Source organism: Pomacea canaliculata, linkage group LG6 (genome assembly GCF_003073045.1).
Source record: "Pomacea canaliculata isolate SZHN2017 linkage group LG6, ASM307304v1, whole genome shotgun sequence".
Lineage (NCBI taxonomy): Eukaryota > Metazoa > Mollusca > Gastropoda > Architaenioglossa > Ampullariidae > Pomacea > Pomacea canaliculata.
Window position 1 is genome coordinate 20,901,717 of NC_037595.1, and position 23,791 is coordinate 20,925,507.

At 35.4% G+C, this 23,791-nt stretch overlaps 1 protein-coding gene across 2 annotated transcripts; it reads right to left on the minus strand.

The window, feature by feature from the left end:
• Positions 1 to 314: 314 nt before the first annotated feature.
• Positions 315 to 23,759, minus strand: LOC112566010 (transportin-3-like). 2 transcript variants are annotated; one of them, XM_025241934.1, is made up of 27 exons: positions 23,514 to 23,759; positions 21,223 to 21,312; positions 20,681 to 20,722; positions 20,361 to 20,432; positions 19,617 to 19,690; positions 19,448 to 19,511; positions 19,093 to 19,185; positions 18,048 to 18,191; positions 17,690 to 17,764; positions 16,684 to 16,784; positions 15,035 to 15,110; positions 14,710 to 14,772; positions 14,370 to 14,516; positions 13,902 to 14,009; positions 13,296 to 13,393; positions 12,504 to 12,643; positions 11,961 to 12,152; positions 11,320 to 11,408; positions 10,778 to 10,863; positions 10,560 to 10,620; positions 10,154 to 10,294; positions 9,917 to 10,033; positions 9,546 to 9,640; positions 9,071 to 9,227; positions 8,127 to 8,294; positions 7,730 to 7,842; positions 315 to 7,220 (listed from the first exon to the last, which is right to left on the minus strand). In XM_025241934.1, exons 1-27 carry the CDS (start codon positions 23,628 to 23,630, stop codon positions 7,160 to 7,162), a joined length of 2,784 nt encoding a protein of 927 aa, XP_025097719.1. In that variant the 5' UTR covers positions 23,631 to 23,759; the 3' UTR covers positions 315 to 7,159. The 2 variants fall into 2 exon arrangements, with proteins under 2 accessions (XP_025097719.1, XP_025097718.1); XM_025241933.1 differs by having other exon boundaries at positions 19,093 to 19,200.
• Positions 23,760 to 23,791: the final 32 nt, after the last annotated feature.

The window sequence follows — 23,791 nt, forward strand, 5'->3', positions numbered from 1 at the left end:
TTGAACGGTCAGTGAATTAAAAAAACAAACAAACAGATTATCACAGCTCGTATCTTTCGCATGTCTTGCATTCCGCTTTCCACGTCAACGTCTCTTTTAATTTGAATGTTTTAAAGTAAGAATAGTTCGAAGGATTTCAGAAAGGGAACGGTTTTCATTTAGTATTCTTTAAGAGGTTCATAAATGTGAGTACATCGTAGCCCACAAAATGAGAATGTATAGAAGTGAATTGCATATGTATCTTTCATAATTCCTTTGTGCTCTCCACACACACACCCGCACCATATGACAAAATATCACAAGACTCTCTGAAATTCAGAGAAAACAATTTAGTTTTATAAAAGCTGCATACAGTTTTGAAACATGCAGTTTAATTAGAGCAAATAAAGACCATTTGGCATTGCATGGGAAGAAAGCTGTGTTTTGGTGTGCAAAACGTTTTGTTTTTCTCATTTATAAATAAGGTGCTTTAACTGTGTTAGATTTACATTTGTTCATTACTATACAGCAGGCCTAAAAATTCTGACCTAAGAATATGGTAATCTGACCAATATTGCCAGACCAAGGTAAAAGGAATAATAAAAAGATTATACCAGCAGATGGTGGCAGCAGTCAGTAGAGGCATACAACAAAGATTAAAAATCAGTCTGACCCTCTAGGCATTAACCAACATACACTAAATCTGATATTTGCATGAATTTAAAAAAGATCAAAATAACTTCAGGCTGTCTAGGTAACACCTACAGTTCTAAAAAAAGTTGACAAGATAACCAATCACCTCCAAGATTCAAAAATACATGACTGGTGAAAACTAGGAGTACACCAACAGATTAAAACATGCATTGCTCTGACCAGTTTTCACACATCACTACGATGAAGTAACAAGTAATCAGAAGATTTGCTTAACCTCTGGCTAATCAACAAAATTGACCCTCTACTGACATACACATCAATAATGTCTGGAAACGTAAGGACTTGTAGCTGGTCAGTTGCAAACTACAGGAGTATCATTTGAAATTTGGTATTTTTTTCTGGGTGTAACACTGTTGTTGTTTTTTTTTTGAAACTCAAGTGTTCAATCCACTAGGAAAAAATTGTCACCATCTCTATCTAAAATAGAGGTTAGTATATGTAATCCTCCAGGGAGTTCTCACCCTTTTTGATAAATGAGCTCATTAAAACAGGACAATACAAAAACTGGCATTCTTCCACAATCACAGTGTATGCTGACAGAAGAAACTAATGACATTTTCAACTTCTGAGCTAAAAGTACAGTCTGTTTGAACTCAAGCCTACATAGTTCAACTTCATTCTAATTGAGCATCTGCATGAAAAGTTTTAACCAGGAGCTCATAAACATTCTAACAAAATGTAACAAGTAAGGCTTCTTACATCTCTCTCACACACCAATAAAACTGATAAATACCTTATATTTGTTAGGTTATTCAAATGCCCTGTGCCATGACAGAAACTCAAGATCATGGGCTATTTATATATGAAAGAGACACACAAAAAAAAAAGTATCTGCATGCATGTCAGTTACAGTGTGTATTTATACAGCACTTTATACCCAGTACCAACACCAGGCTAAAAGTGATGGCATACAAGCATACCAGTCCACATCTTTTCAAGGAAGGCAGCAAATGCACCTTTCCACATAAAGAACACAAAACATAATGACAAACAAATGTACCACACACACACACTTAGGATAATGAAAACCAGAGTACCCAGAGAAAACCACCATTGGTGAGCCCTGTAAACAGGTCTCACATCCAGAGAAAGATCTCTCAGAGCCGAGATTACACTTTTTGATTCATATTTGCAGGTATGTTTTAAGTTATTTGTCAAAGTAAATATTTTAAACAAAACTGATTATTTAAAAAAAAGTTTTGCTAAGAGAGTACTTACGTTTTCTTTTTTTTTAAAAAAAGTATCACATTAATCAAACCTGATCTACCACTCTCACATTACACCAAAAGATAAAATAAAATTAATAAAATTGTAAAAAGCCTGAGAAAGACATTATAGTTCCGACAGACTGATAGGCAAGATCTAATGAATAGCTACAATACGGTTTCTTTATAAAAGACACCCAAAAAGGGTGTGAAATAACCATATGGAAATCCTAGAATTCCATGTTAATGTATTAGAAGCAAAGGGGTTAAAATTATTGAAACCTATTTGAAGTTTTAACATGAGACAGAACATTCCACTAATTTAATAGAAATATTTGTGTCTCAAAGAAAGGGCACTATCTTGACTAGACAAGACTATGTTTTTTACCAATCATTTTTGTTTTCCTCTGCCCAACATGGCCAAAGAAATGTGTTAAAACTTTCATAAAAACTTAAATTAAATAGAAACAGGTTGGAATGGTGGAAAAAAATATATCGAAAGACCTTGCTCTATCCATTCAAAGTGGATGGAGGAGGGCTACTGAGAAAGTTTAAATTGGCTAATTTTCCGAGACCTATCACAGAACTGCAAAGTGCAGCACTGCAGTACGATTGTTTTTTTAACTACCAAATTTTGATTCTTTAATTCCCAATAAAGTTTTCACCACCTTCGTTCCTTTGGATTTCATACTGTAACTGGACAGACTTTAAAGTCATGATTAGGGACTGTGTTTCTTTACATCTCCTCTTGGAGAAAATGGTAATGTTTAAATAAGCTTACTCTTTTGCACAGCATTCCCTTCATCCCCCTACAATCCAACTCTAAAAGCAGTTTCTTTTCCAGTAAAAAAAAGACTGTGAACAGAACACTTTCCCTCACATCACACGGTCTCTTTATGTAATTCTGGAACCTGATAAACACGGAATCTGTTGCAAGTTGAGATAAAATTATTTTATGACTTATGACAATTCATTTATGAGACTGATTAATTCTCCCCAGTTTTCAGCAAGTAGCCAATATAGTTAAACATAGAAAAGAATACACCCAAGGTGCAGAAATCCTAAATTGGTTATCATCAAGGAAAACATTTTTAGCATTTTGAAAGGGCCCACCTCATGCAGATCTGTCACACCTTAATAGCGAAGGCACTTGATGTGCATGGCAGGGCTTTTGTATCCTGCCACTAAACGGTTTGATGGCACAAGCCATGAAAGAGGCGTAACATTTGTACATAGCCATACGCCAACAGACATAAAAAAATATATAGTACAAAAGACGGATAGAAGTTAAAGGCCTACCCCACCTTTTCAATTAAGATTATACTGAAAAAACAAAAGCCTACAATGACTAGCGCCAACTTAGCTCATACACACAGAAATTAGGGTTTTTTTTCCCTTTTATCCATTTTTGTGAATGGGAGTGCAAAACAGTTGTAATCTTTAGCATGTTATGTTATATTGTTTGTTTGGGAATACATTTTAATCACATATTCAGATTGAATTTCTTTATTCTGGCTAGAAATTCAGAAGAATCTCGTATCTGTTTATAAATCTACAACTTTGTCAGTGATACTGAATTTGAAATAATCCTTTTTTCAAATGGAATGTTGAACCCAAGTTTGATTTGTAGTCTGTTGCAAATGTCACTAGCTTAAATGCTCCATAAACATTTCCAAAAACAAACCACCTCACCCCTTTTTACTAGTAAGAGTTTGTGGACGTTTTTAACAAATTCTAGAGCAGGAGTGGGCAATTAATTTTCCCAAGGGGCCGCATGAGAAATTGAGATGGTTTTAGAGGGCCGGACTAATATAGTTAACTCAGTTTTACCCAATACTGTATATATAGTATATATACTGGCGGGCGGGCAGGCCGGTCAGAGACAGGAGGCGGGCCGGCCTTTGCCCAGGTCTGTTCTAGAGCATCCTTTAACTTATGGCTACAGGGAAAACTGTTTTCTGGAAATATATGAAAGACAGAAAAAAAAAATAAAGAGTGTATCTGTATCTGCATGCATGCACATGTAGGTGTCTACAAAAAAAGGGAAGTCAGAAAAAGAGCACCAAATGTTTGCATTAGTAAGGGAGTGATTTTAATAATGTGTTTATCCTTGTTTAACTAGAATTAAGATTTTATACTAACATACAAGAGGAATTTATTCCATAGTTGTCCTTTTTAAATAATAATAGTTGTTCTTTAAAATTCCTTATATTGTTTCCAAATGTAAAAATGTCTCTTATATAAAAGGAAAAGTTTGCTGTTTCTCTACAGTGTTAGTAACTATAAGAACATACATAGGTAATCTGTCGTTACAGATAATGAGGGAAGTGGAGCTGGTATTAAATGAAAGAAAAATGTTTAGAGGAAAATAAAACTTTAGGAATAGGTAAAGACTATATCACAACACATTTAAAATTTTCAACCACGAAGCAAAGCTGTAAAAAATATATAAAATAAGGTAACTAGAACAGTAAAAGCATTTCTTAAATTTACACGACTGCAATGACCGTAACAAAATCTGTTAAGCCTCTGTGGTTGTAACTTTCAAATTTAAATTAGAAACCAAATGATCTTATTGCTGCACGTTCAGTTTAATAAAATCCATTTTATATTTATTTCACAATTTGGGACCCATGCATTTCATTCTCTGCCTTCTGCAAAGAACTGAATTTCTGCCAATGGATCCAATCCTCTGGCATTTATCTGGAACTTGTTACGTTGATAGGCTGTTTCTTTATTACTATCTAGTTAATGTGTAGAACTTTCTTAATTTGTTTACATTAAGAGCTCAAAATGTTTTAAAAAGTTAAATGCAATAAAGCACTGAACCAAAAACACCTGTTGCCTTTTTACTTTGAAAAAAAAATATATTTGCCCAATTGTTTCACAAAAAAGACATAATTTGAGTAAAAGCTGTGGACACTAACCTTTGAAAACTGCTCATCATGCTTCTCATTCTATAATTATTTTATCATTTAACGATAGTCATTCTCAGCATCCAAGAAAACAACACATGTAGAGTGCATCCTTTATATGCATATAAAGCAATTTTATGTTACTTTCATAAAAAGACATAAAATGTCTATCCATTTTTATTCCCTGTGAAAGGAATTATCAAAAAAAAAAAAAAGGTTTTCTGAGTGTGGAGACAATCACAAGCAATCAGCAAACTTTCAGCATCAGGGTAACAGGCAAGAGGAAACTATCATGCCCACAGAGACAAACATGGCTGTAATGCCATAATAAACTTACTGCTTCAATATTATTTTCAGATGCCATGATCATGAATATAAACATGCCACAATCAGGGTGATGGCAACATGATGAGTCAAAACAAGTAAGCCAAGATATCATCCACTGAAAGCAAGCATAGCTGACCAATCATAAGGTTATTAAAAAATTAATAGACTAGCTGAAAAACCAAGAATTCATTCTTACTTTCCTCTCATCAAATGGCAAGTCAAAACACAAAACCAGTCTGCAATGAACAAAACTGTATGACATTGCACCAACAAGGTCACTTCTGTATTCAGTCTCTTCACGATAAGTTTTTCTGACCAAAAAGTGAGAGGTAGCAGGAATCCATTTTTTTCTCTCACACTGCATTCACTTCTTACTTTCTCTTCAATCACAATACACATGGGTATGTCACTCTCCACCCCACCCCCTCACTTTATCTCTTTTACACACACACACACTCTCTCTTAGACTTGTTAAAAAATTTTGAACATTTTGAATTTTCTTAGAATTGGACAGAATTATCACTTACCAGCCTAGTCTATAAACGCTTAAAAACCATGTCATATTTGAAAACAATTATTTCATTCTAGAATAAAATTCTAGAATTCTAGGCCTTTGAAGATGGATTTTTTTGGTTGTTTTTCTAAAGTAAAATCAGCAATGCTTCATTTTAAAACAGCAGATGAAAAATATGTAGCTGTAACATCAGCATCAAGTTCTATGAAAATCATCAGTAAAAGATACAAAACTCATAATAATACTGTCAAATTTTTATGAGAGAATGCATAAGCAGTACTGAAAACTTTCTTAAAACACAAAATCCACTTACGCACCCAACTGCTCTCTTTGACACATACACAGTACATATGGAAGCACACACAAGTCCGACATGCTGGATGAAATGTTAGCAGTATTCACAAAAGATGTCAGTAACTAAATACAAATTAATGCACATGCACATCTCACATGCATGCACTGCCAGCCCAACCTCCTGCCTTTGTCTCACATGCAAGTACATGCACACAAGCAAGAACACCCACATGCACACATGCATGCATACACTCAGAGAACACACAGGGTTAGTGGCAACTCAGAGCACAACACAGAATGCAAGCATTAAGGCAACACTAACCCTGCATCTTTTTTTTCTAGTAGGTCCACTGTCTTGGCAATTTTTCCAGGACAACCCCGCTGTCCCTTTGGATAGCGTTAGCAATCAAAATAAAAAACAATCTGCAATTTTCTAAGGGAACAGGTTGATGTCATCTTTCACCTCACAGTGACTGCTAATGTTAGCAAAAGAAGAGAAGATGTCCACAAATTCTCTATCTGGCCCTCTTGAGAACAAGGAAAACTCATAATGACCAGTTTTTCATTCCAAGTACACTCAGCATCAACTTCTGCCCTTTGGTTTCAATTTGTTAATTGATTCCCATTTTACCAATGAAAGTTTTTTCTTGCCTGGACTGTGACATTTACTTGTATACTCACACCACACAGCATGATTTGCGAGACATCTCCAAGCAACCACATTATACAATTTGCCCAACCAGGTGAACAATGCTCTAACACTGTGCTGCTCTTCATCATGCCTGTCATGCAGGAAATGTGCACTTGTACCAAAGCTCTGTTATTAATGTGGTCCTTGTGATCTCAACATCAGCTATGAGGCAAAAAGTGGCACAAGACTGAGAAACACCTTCCGCGAGGGATGTGGTAGAATAGTTCTGTATGACGCAGATGACCTTGAGACAAAATATGTTGTATAAGAGCATAAAAATGTTTTCTAAAATATCTTTCCTCATTTTTTGAGTCAAAAAAAAAAAAGAAAAAAAAAAAAAAAAAAAAAAAAAACCCACTCAAGTTCCTTTTGATAGGTTCTTCATGCGTGAAAGGTTGGCACAGTATAATGTGGATCAAATCAACTCCACAAAACAGCATTAGGCCTTGATCTTGATCCAAGAATGCTGTTTCAGGAGAGTCTGGGATTTTGGTAACAAATTTGCACAAGTGAACAAGTCCTATCTGTACAGGCGTGAGAAGTCTCTCACAGCGTGTGTTAACTGCTTCAAATCCTCCGCTCTGGAAAAGATCAGGGAAACAAATGTCAAACATCCCTTGACTTATAAACACTGTGGAACAGTAACAAGTACATGAAAAATCAAATCATTTTTTTTTCCTTATTCATTCAAAATCAGCAAAATTTTACTGCATGATAAAAGCTGTGATCCCCCCAGTTTATGACCTGGAGCTGATTAACTGACTGCAAGATGCATGGTTCAGAATGGCAAGCCTTTTGCAGACTATTAATGGCAAGTCTTTTATTTTGATTTTTTGGTTGTTGGTCAAACTAAAAAATCTCTCAAAGGAGGAAATTGCTGAGTTGCCAAGTAGAATCACTTTCAACAGCCACATGTATGTTGTGAGGATTGAGTAAATGAGGATTATTAAAAATAATCATCCTCTACTACCATGCCAACCATGTATAAATGCAACTTACGCAGTTTCATCCAGAACTTCCAATATATCAAATCTTTTAAGGTAATCCAGGAACTGCTAACCACCACTACCACCTCCATACACACACTTACGTGGTTGCACTCTTATGGAAATCTGTCAGTTGTTTATGTGTTGCTGTAACAACACCACCACTGTTCTCAGTTGGCAAAGCCTTTAGCGTTGTTTCGAGCCACACACAGAATGTCTGAAAATATCCCATGCTGTGTCGGCATAAAACATTTCAAAATAAACAGACACATTTTGTTCATTAAGCCTAAAATCACCACAATGATTCTATTTGTTATTATCATTATATCATTATTTCGTGAATACATTTTTTTAATTGTGGTGCTTTTCTCTTATCTGAGTTGAATTTGGTTATATGCAACTGATATATTCTAATAAATTTCTACAGTAAATTTGTCTGAATACACAAGATTTATTTTTTAAGAGTATAAAAAGAAAGAAAAACCCAATGCAGCTACTCACAGGAAGGTTGATAAGCATGAGTTCATACAACACCTCAGCAACATCAGGAACCATGTAGCTTGGCAGACAAAACACACATGCATTGACGGTGGCATGAACAAGTGCCTGTCCATGGTCTGACAAAAGCTGCTTCACAGCTGTTGACCGAGCTTCAAAGTCATCACGATCCTGCATTGAAACATTTTTTCAAAAAACTCTCATCTTCCATCTTTTCTGCTCATCATTTTATGTACTTTCTTTGGATAAACAACACAACTAATGATAATTCAAAAAATGCATACAAAGGAATAATGATTGTGTATTATATAATTCAGAGCTATGAGCTCCAAACAGGCTTGCAAAAAATCTTTATCAAAGTGATAGTATGAAAAATTCTACTCATACTGAGATTTATCTAAATTGTATTGTTCAGGGAAGTTACAAAAAAATTAAGATGTACCCTGAGGAAAAGACAGCAAACAGTTTTAAACATACAGGAAATGGGAAATCCCTCTCCCACTGCAGATTGGTCAATAAAATAAGTTTGTGTGTGAGAGAGAGGATGGAGCAAGTACTTAAGTTTTAAAAGCCTTTTTCCAATAACTTCTGTTTTTGTATTTCTTATGCAAAGCCTAGTAATGTAAAGCATGGAAAGCACTGACATTTGTTGAAATTCCATGCTATACAAGCATCCCAATTATTAGCAGTACAGTAAAACCTTCGCACTGAGAGCTTCCCTATTAAGACTTATCTTAGCTGACCTAAGCCCCTTCTCAGTACGACCTGATTTTGGTGGATTATAGCATATCTGAATAGGGAGGTTTTACTGGATAAAGATATAAAAAGTGAGGCTTTTTTTTTCATCTTTCTTAAGCTGTTGCACTTCATGTAATATTCTGGGTTACATAAACAGAATAATAACCACAAAAAACTGATCAAAAATCAATTATATATGATTCACTCACATCTTTTTCTCGTGCACATTTGATGAAATCAGCGAGGAATTTCATGACAGAAGCATTTGCATCTTTGTGATCAAGGGAACATGCCGCAATAGCACAGCATAGTAAAGGCTTTGCCATTGGACTTTGAAGAAAGAAAACAGGTGCTCTCTGAACAAACCTGAAATGATGATAACATTATGCTTGACCTCTCAGTAATGACAAGTATAACAAGGAGGGAACATACAAACATTTCTTTTCCTTTAAGAATGACTGCATACATTTGTGTGAAATACATCCAACAATTCAAATGACACCATGCCTTCAGTGTTGATAACTTTGCTGGTCAATGCCAGGTTTGTAGTGACTTCTTTAAACATTCTTAAGCTTATGAACGTGAAGATCAGTGTTTATTTTGCTTCAGTTATTTTTTGTTTGGAGGGAGCTTGAACACAAACAAGACAGCAGAATCAAAAGGCAAAACTTCTAAACCCCTCACCGCAAACATAGTCGAAAGAGGTCATCAACAGTATCAGGATGATTTCTTAACCCATTGTGCTCCTCCAAAATTTTGAAAGTGGGACCACAAAATGCCTGGAAATCCAAAACCAAGAATGGAAAGACTGAAGAGCTATCAGCTGGTGCAATACATAATAACATCCAATGTGCTAGGTGACATCTTATAGTTATAGAAAAATAATACATTGCAATTTTGCATCAAAAATGTTACCCTTTGTCAACAGTAATCAAAACACAAGAACATTCAAAACAGCAATGGACTGATAGATCTTCTTATATAATTTTTAATGGCTTACATTTGTAACCTTTTAGTGCAGTATACATGCAGTCAAGTATACATGCACAACTTACCTGCAGCATGTCCAGAAGCCCTGTAATGCAGCCTGCTTCACAGCCATATTCATCCACCAGAATACTGCCAAGGTATAAGAAACACGAGTGCTGGTGCACCGCATACAGCTGCACCATCTAAAAATCACAAAGATAATAAAGATGAAGCTGCTAGCATACAATTAAAAAAATATATATATAAATTTAAAAGCTGAAGTAAAAAGTGATAAAAATTACTGAGGAAAACATGTTTCTCACCTGTGTGACAAGAGGAGTAAGAAGAGTGGCAGAATTTTTGCCTAAGCAACGGATGGCAAAGCGAATACATCGACAGCAGCGTTCTATAATTCTCACATCTGCTTGATATTTTGTGCAAGCTTGTGACAAGACAGGCCAGAGCTGAAAGCAGAAAGCTGGCATGATGATGTTTTCCCTCTGCACTTTTATCTTTACGTGTGAGCATGTCATAACTGACACCGACAGACACACAAGTGATGACACTACTTACTTTACCTTAGACAACGTACACCAATGTTTAAAACTATAATATTAAATATGTAAATTGATGACACTAAATAAATGATCAGTGCAATCATCACCATTTGATCAGTAATGCTACATTTTGTGTGTGTGTGTGTTTGTTACAGAGAAACAAAACACCCACCTCCATAATTACAGGCTGACAAGGGTGCATTTGGCCGTTAGTGACAGTTGGATTTGTGTACCTGTAAAATAAAATCATAAAAATGAAGGAAAATAAAATTAATTATCTAATATGTAGCAAAAAAAACAAAACAAAACAAAAAATCTACAAACATACTGAAGAAAATGCAGTGATAGAACTGCCAACATACCAAAATTTTTAGAAATTAGAAAACTCACCTAAATATAGCAGCTAGTCGATCAAGCCATATAGTGGGGTCTGTATTTGTTCCTTGCTTTACTGCTTGTGTGCTCTCTAACAGCAACTGGAAAAAGACAGGTGCAGTGGACTTAATCATCTTTCTAACAGGTTACATGTGGGTTACTGCTCGAGGTATAACATGTCTCAGCCTGGTAAACTGGTTGCATCACATGAGCAGTTTAGCTGATTGTTTCATTGTTAGCCCTCAAGCTAAAACCTAGGGGTGTGCTGTTCACTTGGTAAATGAATAAATTAACAGTCAAAGATGTGATGAAAATAATGAAAGGATCAGAGAAAGAAAATTATTTTTTATGCAACTAGTGAAATATCATCCAAACATAAAATACAGGATTCTTCATAAGTACATAGAGATGGTACTTATTACACAAAACACTAAAATAATAATAAATTTTAATAATAATAAGTTCCTATAGCAAGAATAGGTGAGGGGTGGTGGCATAAGGATGAACTCCTCAGACAAAGAAATCAAAATATGTACAAGGACATTCTGAAAACTCACCTTTAAAGGTGAAATCTGACAAAGACATAGTTGTAATAAGCCTTCAGCAATCTTGTTGTGAGGTAGCCGTGCCAAAATTGTGGCTGTGCCTAAAGTTAAGAGGAGAACGTAGCAGAAATCATATCTCACACAAAGCTGCCATTTCCATTACTGATCTACTGTAGTTTAAGAGCCTTATATTCTTCAAAATTCAAGAGATTTACTGGTAGTTATTTCTAGTTATATTCTGAGAAGATAACTGTTGCAAATCATGGGCACAAAAACAAGTGGGGCTATAAAAGTTAAAAGAAGCATGGTGAAAACAAAAGATATGAGCTAGGACTAAGACAAGTAGGTTGATGAATGAAATTATTACACAAACTAAAAAGTAAAAGTACTTCTTTGTGATGCTGCCACCTCTTACTCTACAAATACCAATCACACACAGTTGCAGATGTCACTATACGCACTACTGTATGAACACCTTCAACGCAAAAGAAAATTTCTCTCCTTGTGCCCACATTCCCTTCCATACACACATGCATGCTCACACACTTGCGCTACATAAATGCTCTTTGATATTTAGTTTAAAAAAAAAAACCTTAACTGTTAGAAATAATAAATGTCAACTCCTTACTGAGTGAATTGAGAAATCAGCTCACCTTTCAGAAGACCTATAGCCGCCTCACTAGATAAGTTAAATGAGTCCATGGCTTGCACTATCTGCACCAGGCCCTGAAAGTGGTCTATCATCAGGTCACGGCACTGTGTTGAAATGCTCTGAAGAGCTGTGGCCGCCACTGATGCCAGAAGAGGATGTTGTAAGCCACTGAGTAAGTACTGCAGTACAGGATCTGCAAAAAGAAAGATTGTTCATCTGGAAATGATTTAAAGAAAACTAAAATTTGTATAACACTACTTAAAGGAATTAGGGTGAACATGAATTCATTTAATTACTCTTACAAGTATTTTTCTGAAATTATGAAAGCTGACTGAAAATGAGAATGACAGTACTTCGTGCACTGATAAAAATGTTGCATTAAATTAATTGGATGCATTGGAACAATTATACTAATGATGAAAAACAGTTACTTGTTTTGATAAGTCATAAGCCTTTCTTTTCTTCTAAATAGTCTATTAACTTAATGGATGCAATATATAACAATTCTGATTTTATTACTATGAAAAGTGCAAACTCAACAGACCAAGTAGCTGTGGATGTCGTTCAATCCATTCACATAGTTCTCCAATGAGGAGTGTGCTGGTATGACGCACTGCAACATTGGTGTCTGGTGACATGGTCAGTATGGCTTGAACAACTTGTGGAACTACTTCGTTCTCATCTCTATTAAAAAAAAAAATAATCAGCAAAATAAGTGAGAAAGTACAACACTCACTCCATTAAAGATGGAGAGGGAAAACGGTCATCACATCATCCAAACCTATTCAGCTTCCAATTGGCTCTAAGATTTCTTAAACTCATGATTTTGTAGTCAGGTGTTTAGTGTGCTAGATGCAGAGTAAAAGGACAATTTCAAAAGTGACGGGGTCAGAGACACCCTGGCTCTGAGTGCAACGATTGTTATCTTGCAACCTTTGGTCACTCCACATTAATGCACTAGCACTCAGATATACATAGTAAACCTCCAATGCCTAGTGATCTAAGTATATCCCTCCGCATAAAAAAGTAAAGGCACGTGATTATCACAGAAGTAACAGAAGATAAGGAGTGCCTTTGCATATCTAATGGCCTAGCAACATGCACCACTTACAGTTCAAGTCAAGTCACTAGACTATGAAACCTTTCCCTTTTAGTTTATTTTGCCTCTCCACCATAAAAGAATTACTCCAAAATCAACATTGTGCCAGATATTTTATGGAAACAAAAGTCTGATATCATTAAACATTCAAAAATGTAAAACTTACCAACACATCTATCAAACTATACTGCATAAATAAAAGCTAACAAATACACTTAGGGACCAAACTGCACTCACGGTAAAATGTTCTTTGCCACAGCTGTCATCACAAACAGAGAAGCTTCTGATGTCTCCCATGATGCTTTAGGTGATGATGTCTTTATATTCTCAAACATCTGCAAATAAATGTTCCAAGATTACTCTGCAATTATCATCAGCCAGGACCAGAATTAAGTATTGTCAGAAGGCCCTTTTGCTCTCACACTGACCAGTTAAGGGAGATCATCCTACTATCTGTGCCAGACATAGCAGTCATTGGTTGTTCCACTGATTGAAAAAAAAAAAAAAGCACCTTCTGATGGCTCATTAGTTCCCAGACTCCTACAGGGCAGTATACCACGCCAATTAAGATTGTTTTTTCCCCTTGCACAGAACATGTCGTTACATGATTTACAACCATAATAACAAAGCTTCTTTATGAACAAAGCATTTGTAAAGGAAAGCGACTGCTGAAAGGATGATACAAGAATCAAAAGTTGTGTAAATATCACCCTTTTGATCATAGATAAATTAGGTGGACTTTCAAAAAATGTGAACTTTCTCAGATATCACCTTTATGTCAGTGTAGCCTTTAGGACTTTGCAACACTCTAGATTATGTTTCAAACTTTCATCTGATTCTCACCTGTGCAAAACATGATGATGAACCAGCAATGAAAACAACATCTTTGATTAACTCTGATACACGAACTCTGAATTCTCCAAAGTCACCATGCTCATCAGGTACCCCTTCCTGGTTGAAGTAATGCAGGAAAAAAATTCCCATGTAACATCAAGATAAGGCAAATACCTATGTCTTTTAAAAGGAAAAAAAAACACCATATGCATCGAGGTAGAAATACATCAACAGAACAGCTCAAACAAATGTGTACTCAGGTATGTATTTCAAATAGTCAACTCTTGACCAGAACTATTTAACTACAAACATTTCTAATCACAATTTCTACTGCATTTAATTTAAGAAAAACAATGCAGTACCATTATGTAAAAAAAGAGACTAGTTAAAAACTAATTCTATTTCAAAGCCTAGTTGAACCACAGCTGTTATAAAGGAGATCCCAGTTAAAATTAAAGCAAAATAAAAATTTCTCACATGGTCTGATTCCAGCTGGCAGTGTCGACACATTGCAACAATAAGCCGCTGGATGTATGGCTTGAAAATATCAGTTAGCTCTGTGGTGTTGCGCTGATACAGCTCTTCCGACAGACGGTACCAGAAATTAAATGTTATTTCTGCCACCTGCACAATCATCAGTTACCATCAATGTAATAATGACCTTAAATCAATTAAACTAAATTATTGCCTTAATTTTACAGTTACTTAAATAAGGTTTGCTCTAATGCAAAGTTTGTCAAACAATTTTATGACTGACCTGAACTGAGAACAAAAAATTACAATAAACACATTCTATTATTTTTTATCAAGCACTCACCTCATACAGGTGATGACCAACACAAGTAAGAAGCATCTCTATGGTTATCAAGCTGCCCAATCCCTGAATCAAGTACAGGAAATTAATATACTTGCATAAAAAAAGCAGAGTAATATTTGCATCATTTGGAGGTCATCACTTTTCATTAGAGACTAACAAAAATTCCGTTGTATCAGCAAGCATAAGAGAAGACAGAAGGGGAAAAAAGAATTAACAAATATTAAAATTACACAGAAATTTATCTGTGCAAAACATGTTGAACTGTACAGTGTCCGGCCAGCTTTAAATTGTTACTGATGCTGTGAAATGTGACAGGAGAATATACCTGATTAGGAGTATCGACAATGATGTTTAGAAGGGATTCTGCCATTTCTGTAAATATCCTACAGTAGTTTATACATCTGGAAAAGTAATAGAAATTAAAACAAATTAACGTCTATTAAAAAAAAAAAAAAAACAACAACAAATAATGTATATCACTGAAAATTGTTTGACTGCAAACAAGCAATCCCCATATTAAATGACACTGTAAATGCTATGATGCAGTGAAAAAGCATCGGAAAATTGTTAATAATCATGATTTCAGTTTTCTTGAGGATACTTTATCACTTTATCAACACAAATAATGACCATATCTAATGGTAATGTTTGAGTATATTTGAAGATTTCTATCAAACTGAGCATTTTCTACATAGCATGATAGCCTAAATAAAGTGGAAAAATATCAGTTGTAGACTCTTGCATTTGTTGAGATTGGGCTCAAAGAAAGGACTGAAGCTGAAAAGTACCTATGAAGATTAACAATTTAGTGTGAGTTCTAGAATTCAATTGTTAGAATAAGTGAATTTCTCAGATCATTCCACATTTTGGAAAATACAAGAATGATTTGGCAATTCCTTATTTTGATTTACTTTTCAATATTTTCTGATAGCATAGTACTCATTTTTTGCCTGTTTTTCTACAATACATCATCTGTCTGTAGCATCATGTTTTCTTTGTTTTAGGTCTTAACTGTAGATTAACACTGCTGATTCTGTATTCAGCACTGAAATGCAAATCTAAATTTGCCATCTTTATTATGCATTCCTCCACCACATGATGATCATAATTTTGCACTCATTTCTTTGCTCGTCATTCAAGTTTTAGCCAATTCTTTGCTTTCATATCAAGACTACACATCCTTCCAGCAAGTTTTGCATTTAAAAAAAAGGAGAATCCACTTTTAGCCAGCCACACATTTCTGTAGACTATCAGGCGCTTCACTATCACTATAGGAATTGCAATGCTAGCAATTCTTATTCTTGCTAATGACATTTCATAACTGATGTCACAGGGTCATGTGACAAAGAATAACACTTTGCTGAAGCAGATGTTCAAGAATGAGTGCAGCAAGTACCTTATAAAATCAATATCTCCATTAAATTTTACTGAAGGCTTTCTTTCTATGAATTGCAATGAACACTTATGAACTGTAAAATTATATCACTCTTTGTAGAATCTGGGATAGTCTGAATCTAAACACGCTGTCCCTTCTAATACAGCACTGCATAAGATCTTTATTTTCAATGTTAACACAAACAAAATAGAGCCCTACCTGCTGGACACTTTTAAGCGGATTAAAACTTCCCAATAACTTGAGTTGCTTGTCTTCTTCAAAGTTCAAAATACTTGCACATGTAAAAATTTGACCTTTCACCTCCCCATCTCCTGACCCACCTGCTACCTGCCATCAAGTGCTAACAATGCTATCAAACAGTTATATTTTGCTTCTACATGCATTTAATAAAGTATCTTATATCTGCTTTTGAATTGTGCATGATGAAAAAATAAAAAGTGGGATTCTCCACCTCAAGAAAAAAAAAATAAAATGCTTTAGTTAATTCATATGACCCTCAGGAAACAGCTCATTTACTATAATCTAAGATGGATGTTGATAAAAATAGTTGTCTGAGGGAGAGAAGAGTATTCTCTTACTTGTCCGAGTCCTCCTCAGCTACGGCCATGTGGTATGGCTCCAGCAGTGTCTGCGCTCCTTCAAACATGCGTTGTGCTAGCTGACTGTATTTACTCAGGTCCTGTTCATAAGACAAAAAAGCAGCTTGTAATGTTTCTGAAGACAAACTAAAGACGTTACCATCCTATTAAAACAAGAACAAGATTGTTCTTTTTTTCAGGACTTAAAATACATATTGACACATTAGGGTGGATGGTGGTGTCACCATAACAGTGAAAATGAGTTATCATGGATTTGTATTTAGCTGTGACATACCTCTCTCTGAATGTGACACCTGTTTACAGTGCTGAGTATCAGTAATTTTTTTCCAGTTTCCTATGTGTGTGTGTTGGAGTGAGACAAAGACAAAGTGAGTAGCTATGATTTGAACGATGGTAAATGAATTTGCAAAATTCATTTTGTGCCTGCTGACTAGTGTGCTCCTGCGACTTTTGTATAAGCATCTAAAGTCTGCCTTTGTTAACGAATATAAATAAATATATCTATAAATAAACATTATTAAATATCTACACCTTAAATTGTTAGACATACAAGAAGGGGGGAATGTGCAGTGTTTAAAAAAAGGCAAAGCTGGTTGCACTTGAACTCATGTATACATGCTAAGACAAAGCTTAGTTCATCATCCACATGCATAGTGGCATCTAGCTTGACAGTTAATAGCTATTAGACTAAATAGTTTCTAATAGAAAAAAAAGTGGTGTTCTTATAGAGCAGTTTATGGTTTATTAAGGTGGTCCAAGAATTTGAAAGAAATACAACACAATAAAGGTGATCATGTGTTAAAATATAGTTTGGAAATTAAAAGGGAAAAGGGAGAAAAAGAAAAGAATCTTAGAAAACCCTTAGCCAACAGATGTCGTCAAATCTGAATAAGGATTTATAACTTAAATTGAACTGGTAACAAGATGTTTCTAGACAACCCCAAAGAGAGAAATGATAAAGGTCAAATTCTACACAGTGATTCACCTCAGCACAGTAGAGTGCAGAGCAGATGCAGTCTGTAGCAGCCTCATGCAGCAGTGCTGGACAATCTCTCCGTGCCTGAATAAAGAAAATTCCTTTTACGATGTTTTGTAATGCTGAAAATTTGGATAAAATCACATGGCTTGCACCTTTTGCCAATCTATATTCTTTATAAGGAAAAACAATTTTCATCAAGACAAATTTTACACACATTTTTAAATATCTGTGCATTCTTTCATTATGCTGAAAATGAATAAAATAATCAATAAAATAATCTTTCAAGTTTAAATTTATCTTAGAATATACTTTTCAATTAGAAAATGTTACTGATAAGACCTCAATTACCAAAGAAAAAACATACCAAGCATTCAAATGGAGCAGCCAACATTTTGGTGTTAAGGAATATTTCTTGAGGGATAGCTCCTATTGAGAACCAACTGCCAATGACACGAAACACTTTGGCCTGTACTCTGATATCATCTGCGTAAGAGTCCATGCATGCTGACTGGAAAGGCAAACAGCCAAAACACGATAAACAGTTTGAACATGATGACACTTACATTTGTTCAATTTCTTTTTTCTGTGACCAGTGACATGTTGAACCCCTTCAAAAACCATATCTATAGATAGGTTGAAACAATGAAATTAACGAGATTTTTTTGTAAATTTCCTGTACAAAAGTTAGTTTAAGGGGGAAAAAAAAAATAAAGTACATATTTTCTGTATACTCCAAAGGCCCTAAGGTATAGTGAACGAAACGTCTCACTTTGTTGAGGGCATAGCAGGGTTGTCCATGGGACATATTTTCTATCCCATCCCATCCCGTCCCATGGCAATTTATGCCTGTCCCATCCACGGACGTTTCCCATGGGATTCCATGGTATTAACAATCCTATGGACAACACTGAAAACACTTTTCGGCTTTTGTTCTATAATTCTGCTATTTCACATACAATAGATGATTCAGAGGAAAGATTTAATCCTTGATGAATGAAATAACAGTAAATTTATTTTGCAATATCAAGTATCGACTACCATGGGAAATACAAATGTGTGCTGTCCCATCCCATCCCATGGGACGTTTCCCATGGGATTCCCATTCCTATGGACAACACTGGGGCATAGCATGCGAAATTAGAGTCCAACGGTCCATTTACTTTCATATTTCTCTATAAACCAGATCCTCATTTTCTTCTAGTATTTTCCAAATACTACCCTGTCCACTCTTCATAAGGTGAATGTTTACTTACACTACTAGGAGGATCTCAGCATGGATAGTTCATATAAAGAGTCAAACCTATCAGTCCATTTAGTCAGTTTTTAGGAGTCTGATGTTTTGTAAAATCACTCCAAAAGAAATGCAATTCACAGAAAAAAATCTAATAATTTCTGAGAAGAATACTCACCAAAAGCTGCAGAATAACAGGGCAGGAACCTGTTAGTTCATCCAAAAGCTCAGCTCGTCTGTTTGCCCCTAGGCGTAACGACCGACTGTTCACCTGTGATCGGTTAAACTGATTTTTCCAAATCCAGTCAGTAAAGCAATACCCAAAATAACACCTAGTACTAGTGACACTACATGATATAAAAGGAACTTAAGCAGACAGGAACAAGCCAACATATACCATTATGATAAGCAAAATATATGAAGCATCGCAAACACCAATTTTGTTGCTATTCAGTTTCTGAATTTGTTACAAGGAACAACAGTGAAAGAATTTACGTTTCACGAAAATTAAATTATTAGCAACTAGAACTCACCTCCTCTGGTAGTACAGTTAAAACTTCTAGCAAGAATGGCAGTTGCTGAATATTGCTCCCAAATCTGAAACACACATACAGAGAAAATGTAATTGAAATGACTTTCCACAGGACTGACAGACACCAGTCAAAACTATAAACCTCCATTAAAAAGAACATTTTACATTACCTTTGAATGAGATCTCCAACCGCATTTTTCCACGTAGGCATTTGCAGTGCAAGATCCGCCAGAGCTAAACTCAGCTGCAAAATGGAAAAAAAAAAACCTAGCTGTAGATCAACTGCACAAACTAATACACACCAAACAAAATAGCTGTAGATCAACTGCACACACCAATATTGTTTAATTTTCTGTAATAATAATAACAACAGAAATTCATATAGTATATTTCCTTGCTTTACAGAAGGCTCAATGCCAAGATTATTTTACAAGATTATCGTAGTATGTGTGAATATCACTTACAGGAGTCAACTGAACACACTACAGGCAGTCCTCGACTTACGACGTTGTTCCTTTCATATGTCGCGTTGTAAACCGATTTTTGCTTTAAGTCTGAACATACGTACATACTATACGTAAATAACATACTGTAAGCACTTATCCTATCCTAGCACAGCAATTATCAAAAAAACATATAAAATACGTTTAATTCTTCCGCCAAGCACAACAAACACGAAGTTCGCATTGCGACACAAAACCACTTAAGTGGAAACAAGGTTTTATACGGTAAATGGGAGATGTGTCATAACCACGAAAAATCGTAACTCACGGCTGACGTAACCCGAGAACCGCCTGTATTTTGATAAGTTAACATTTTAGAGGTTGTTAAAAGCATAATATTCTTCAAGGACTGCAAGTTACTTAGAAGACTTAAAATAACACTATAGCAAGGGTCACATTCTAAGCACTCACCTGTGTAATAATTACTGGAGGAGTCTCTGATGAGATCTTTGACGCATGTTCCACAAGTGAATCTCTAAGAGACTGTCATGGAAACATAAGTCATTTTTTTCATATTAGAAGATGCAAACAAATGTACTCACTGACACAGAAAGGAAAATTTGCATAAGTTTCAATGAAACAACTGTGGCATAATTTTTGAATAAAGAAACAACAGAATCTTCTACTAAATACATGGAAATGGACTGGTTTCAGCTTAAAATGAATGGATTGTTGGGGAAATGATAAGAAGTTGTCCAAAGGGAGAACAGAGAACCATGAACCAATCTTACCTGGTGAGAATTTTGAGGTAATTCATAAAAGGCATACTGAATCTGTAAAGCAATAGAAAAGATTGTTTGTACATTGCACATAAGAACGTGTTTCAGGAAAGGAATACTTCTCTCTTAATGTACATTCATAAATAATTAGATTCAACAAGTAAATACTCTTTCACTCAACTATAAAAAAATATGACGTATGTCTGTCCACCGAATTTGACTCATAGAACTTGCACTCTTTGATTCTGTTTCTGTGCTTGCATATTTATTTATATATTTAGTCTATATTTGCATGTAGTATGAATAGGACTATACTGACTTTATTTTGGGTTTATTTCGTGCCGTACATTCAGCCCACTTTAAAGTGCGAAAATCCACTAAAAAAATCATTATATTTTGACTATAATTATGTCTTTATTGCTGACTACATGAGAGTTTCTTCCCAATATCACAAAATGAACAAGACTAACTGTAAACCATGCAAATTTCAAAATAATTTGAGAGCTGCATGTCATCAGATAAAAAGGAACAATATAATACAAAACTTTGCTTACCTTTGTTCTCATGGTCTGAGCACCAAAGTAGCAAGATTCAAGATTCTGATTGCGTTGCAGAAGCTGATCCGCAACCTGCCATGCATGCACCTGTCACCACACAGTGGAATTCATAAAAGGAGCTTAGTGAATGATCCACACATTTAGCCCACTGAACAGCAAATGTAGTTTAAAACTGAATTTTGAAATTCTGCAGTGTTAAATAAATTTCTCTTGGATTTAAACTGCAAACGTTACAAGAGGTTTGTTTTTTCATTTGTAAGTACTTGAAGTAGTTAAATTGTACCTTCTTCGTGGTCTAGTAACTTATGTCCTCCAACCCAAACAGATTTGCATTCACGAACACACATTTAGTCAAAATATTTAGCAGTCATTCGAAAAGTCCAGAGGCAATGCCAACTGATCCATAAAAAATGATTTTTGGTAACAAACAAACATTATAACCTAGATGAATGCATAATGTGTAACATTCCTTCCACACAATAGCAGAGGCAAGCTTATCCACTCAAGTTTTTTCCTTCCTATACACCACACTAAGCATGACTGTGACATGCTAAAGACTAGAGATAGAAATGTAACAGATCCGCTGTTTTGTGTGTAAAAATCATGCAGACTTAGCTTTACAAACTCTTATGTATGACCATGGATGCACGTGTATCCCCTGTTGAATCTACCCATTTTCAGTTCTTTCTCTTTTCTCACTCTCAGTTTACGGACAACTTTGCAGTTCAAGTAGAAAACTGGTTTTCTGCATCTCCTGCTAATCTGCTCTGACTGGTCATTAACTGTCATACATTTATCACTACCCTTTCCAACTAGCACCTCAGCAAGTGCTTCTCTCTTTCTCATCTTACAGAAGAACCAACAAGCAAAACTGCACTGACTACATCTGCTGCTAAACATAGTAAAAAAGTAGTTATCTACAAGAATTCATTATGATCAAAACTGTTAGAACCTAGAAGTGTCAAAGAATGGCTTATTAAAATTAAACCTTTTAAGAAAATTTGCTCTCCATCACGTCGATTGCACACTGATGCAGACAAGAAATCTGCAGCACGTTTCTCTAGTTGTATTTTGCTGTTTGTTCTAAAACTCAAGCTATGACAGCTTTTAACATATAGACCACCCTAATCGCAGTCCCCCTCCCGACCAAAGAGTTACGGCTGACAGGTGGGTGGGCAGTACAAAAGAGACTCTTTTTGATACTAACAATACAAAGTGTCATGAAGTTGTAAATCATGGTGTCAAGGTGCTGTGTCCGGCCTGATAGAGTTTGTGGAAAACTAGAAGAAGTATATAGCTTACAGGTCCTAATGCGCATTATCTCTCAATAACCAATTTCAATTATTCTGTCAAGAAAGTATAACAAAAAGCTATCTGTTCAAACTGACGCACTCTTAGATAATAAAAATAAATCAAAATAAAAAAAACATTGCAATTTGACAAATAAATTAAGCGTGATACACCCACTGAACTGAAAATAACAATAAATTAAATTTTTTGCACCCCCCCTCTTTCGTGACTGCGTCACCAGCCCCTTTCCAATCCATGATTGCCACCACCCCTCCCCCCAACCTTCTACTTTTCTACAGCCTTCATCACTTTGATTCTTATATTACCTTTAAGTCTTTAACACACATTTTATCAGAATAACGACTTCATATGTGTATACTCTGTACATAAGCAGGTGTCTGTTGTAGAAGTGAACATGTCTGTTATATGCGAATAAAGGTGCATGGTTGTTGGTGATTCATTTTACTTCTGACAATCGTTTCTGTAAAGTGCTCTGAGTAAATCATTGGGCAAGCGCTATATAAATCATTCTTCTTATTAATTATTCAATTGAATAAGTAAACAAGGTATACTGAACTACTTCTTGATTACCTCTCACTGGAGTAACACTAGTGTGAAGTTATTTTAAATAAACCTGATTTTTGTATAGGACAATTATTTTGGTTGAACAATATGTCTTCAGCTCTGTTGTTCTTGGTCCCAGGTTATGTGCTTATTGTTCCTGTGACTTGTTGAATTCTTTGTTTACTAAGAATCGGACTCTAGTTTGATCGCTTGCTAGACTATCGACAATTCAAGCAATTGAATAAATGCAGATCTGATAAACATGTGAAATTACGAGGGGTACTAATATGCAACTGCAATAGCACGTATAAATCCCAAATTCTCCCTAATGTGTAAACCAAACTTACAAAGCGTAAACGTACGAAACTGACTAAAGGATCCGTTTAAAGATGAGCCATCAATGACAATGAATCACTGAATGCACATGCACTTACTGATTTTTGTAATTCGCCGAGCCAAACGGATGCTTTTTCCTTTCCCATAACATCAGGATTGTTGTACAATGCTTGAACGGCTTGTAGAACTGTTTCTATAGAGGGCGCTTGATCCATGGTCGTTAAAACACTTAAGTTGATGTAAACACAAGTTTAAAACGCATGAATTATTGCTATCCACTCCTTGTGCCTTTACAGCCGCAGCTTTCCAGGAACAGACCGGAAATAAGGTTTTGCGACAAGAGAAGGTTCGAGGAAAATAAAGTTGCAAAAGTTTA

Coding starts and splice junctions, on each gene's coding strand:
- LOC112566010 (XM_025241933.1), bottom strand. CDS start 23,630: ATGGATCAAGCGCCCTCTATAGAAACAGTTCTACAAGCCGTTCAAGCA. Junction 12,153..12,503: donor ACGACATCCACAGCTACTTG/GTCTGTTGAGTT, acceptor TTCTTTTTGCAG/ATCCTGTACTGCAGTACTTA. Junction 8,295..9,070: donor AATGTGCACGAGAAAAAGAT/GTGAGTGAATCA, acceptor GTTTCAATGCAG/GATCGTGATGACTTTGAAGC.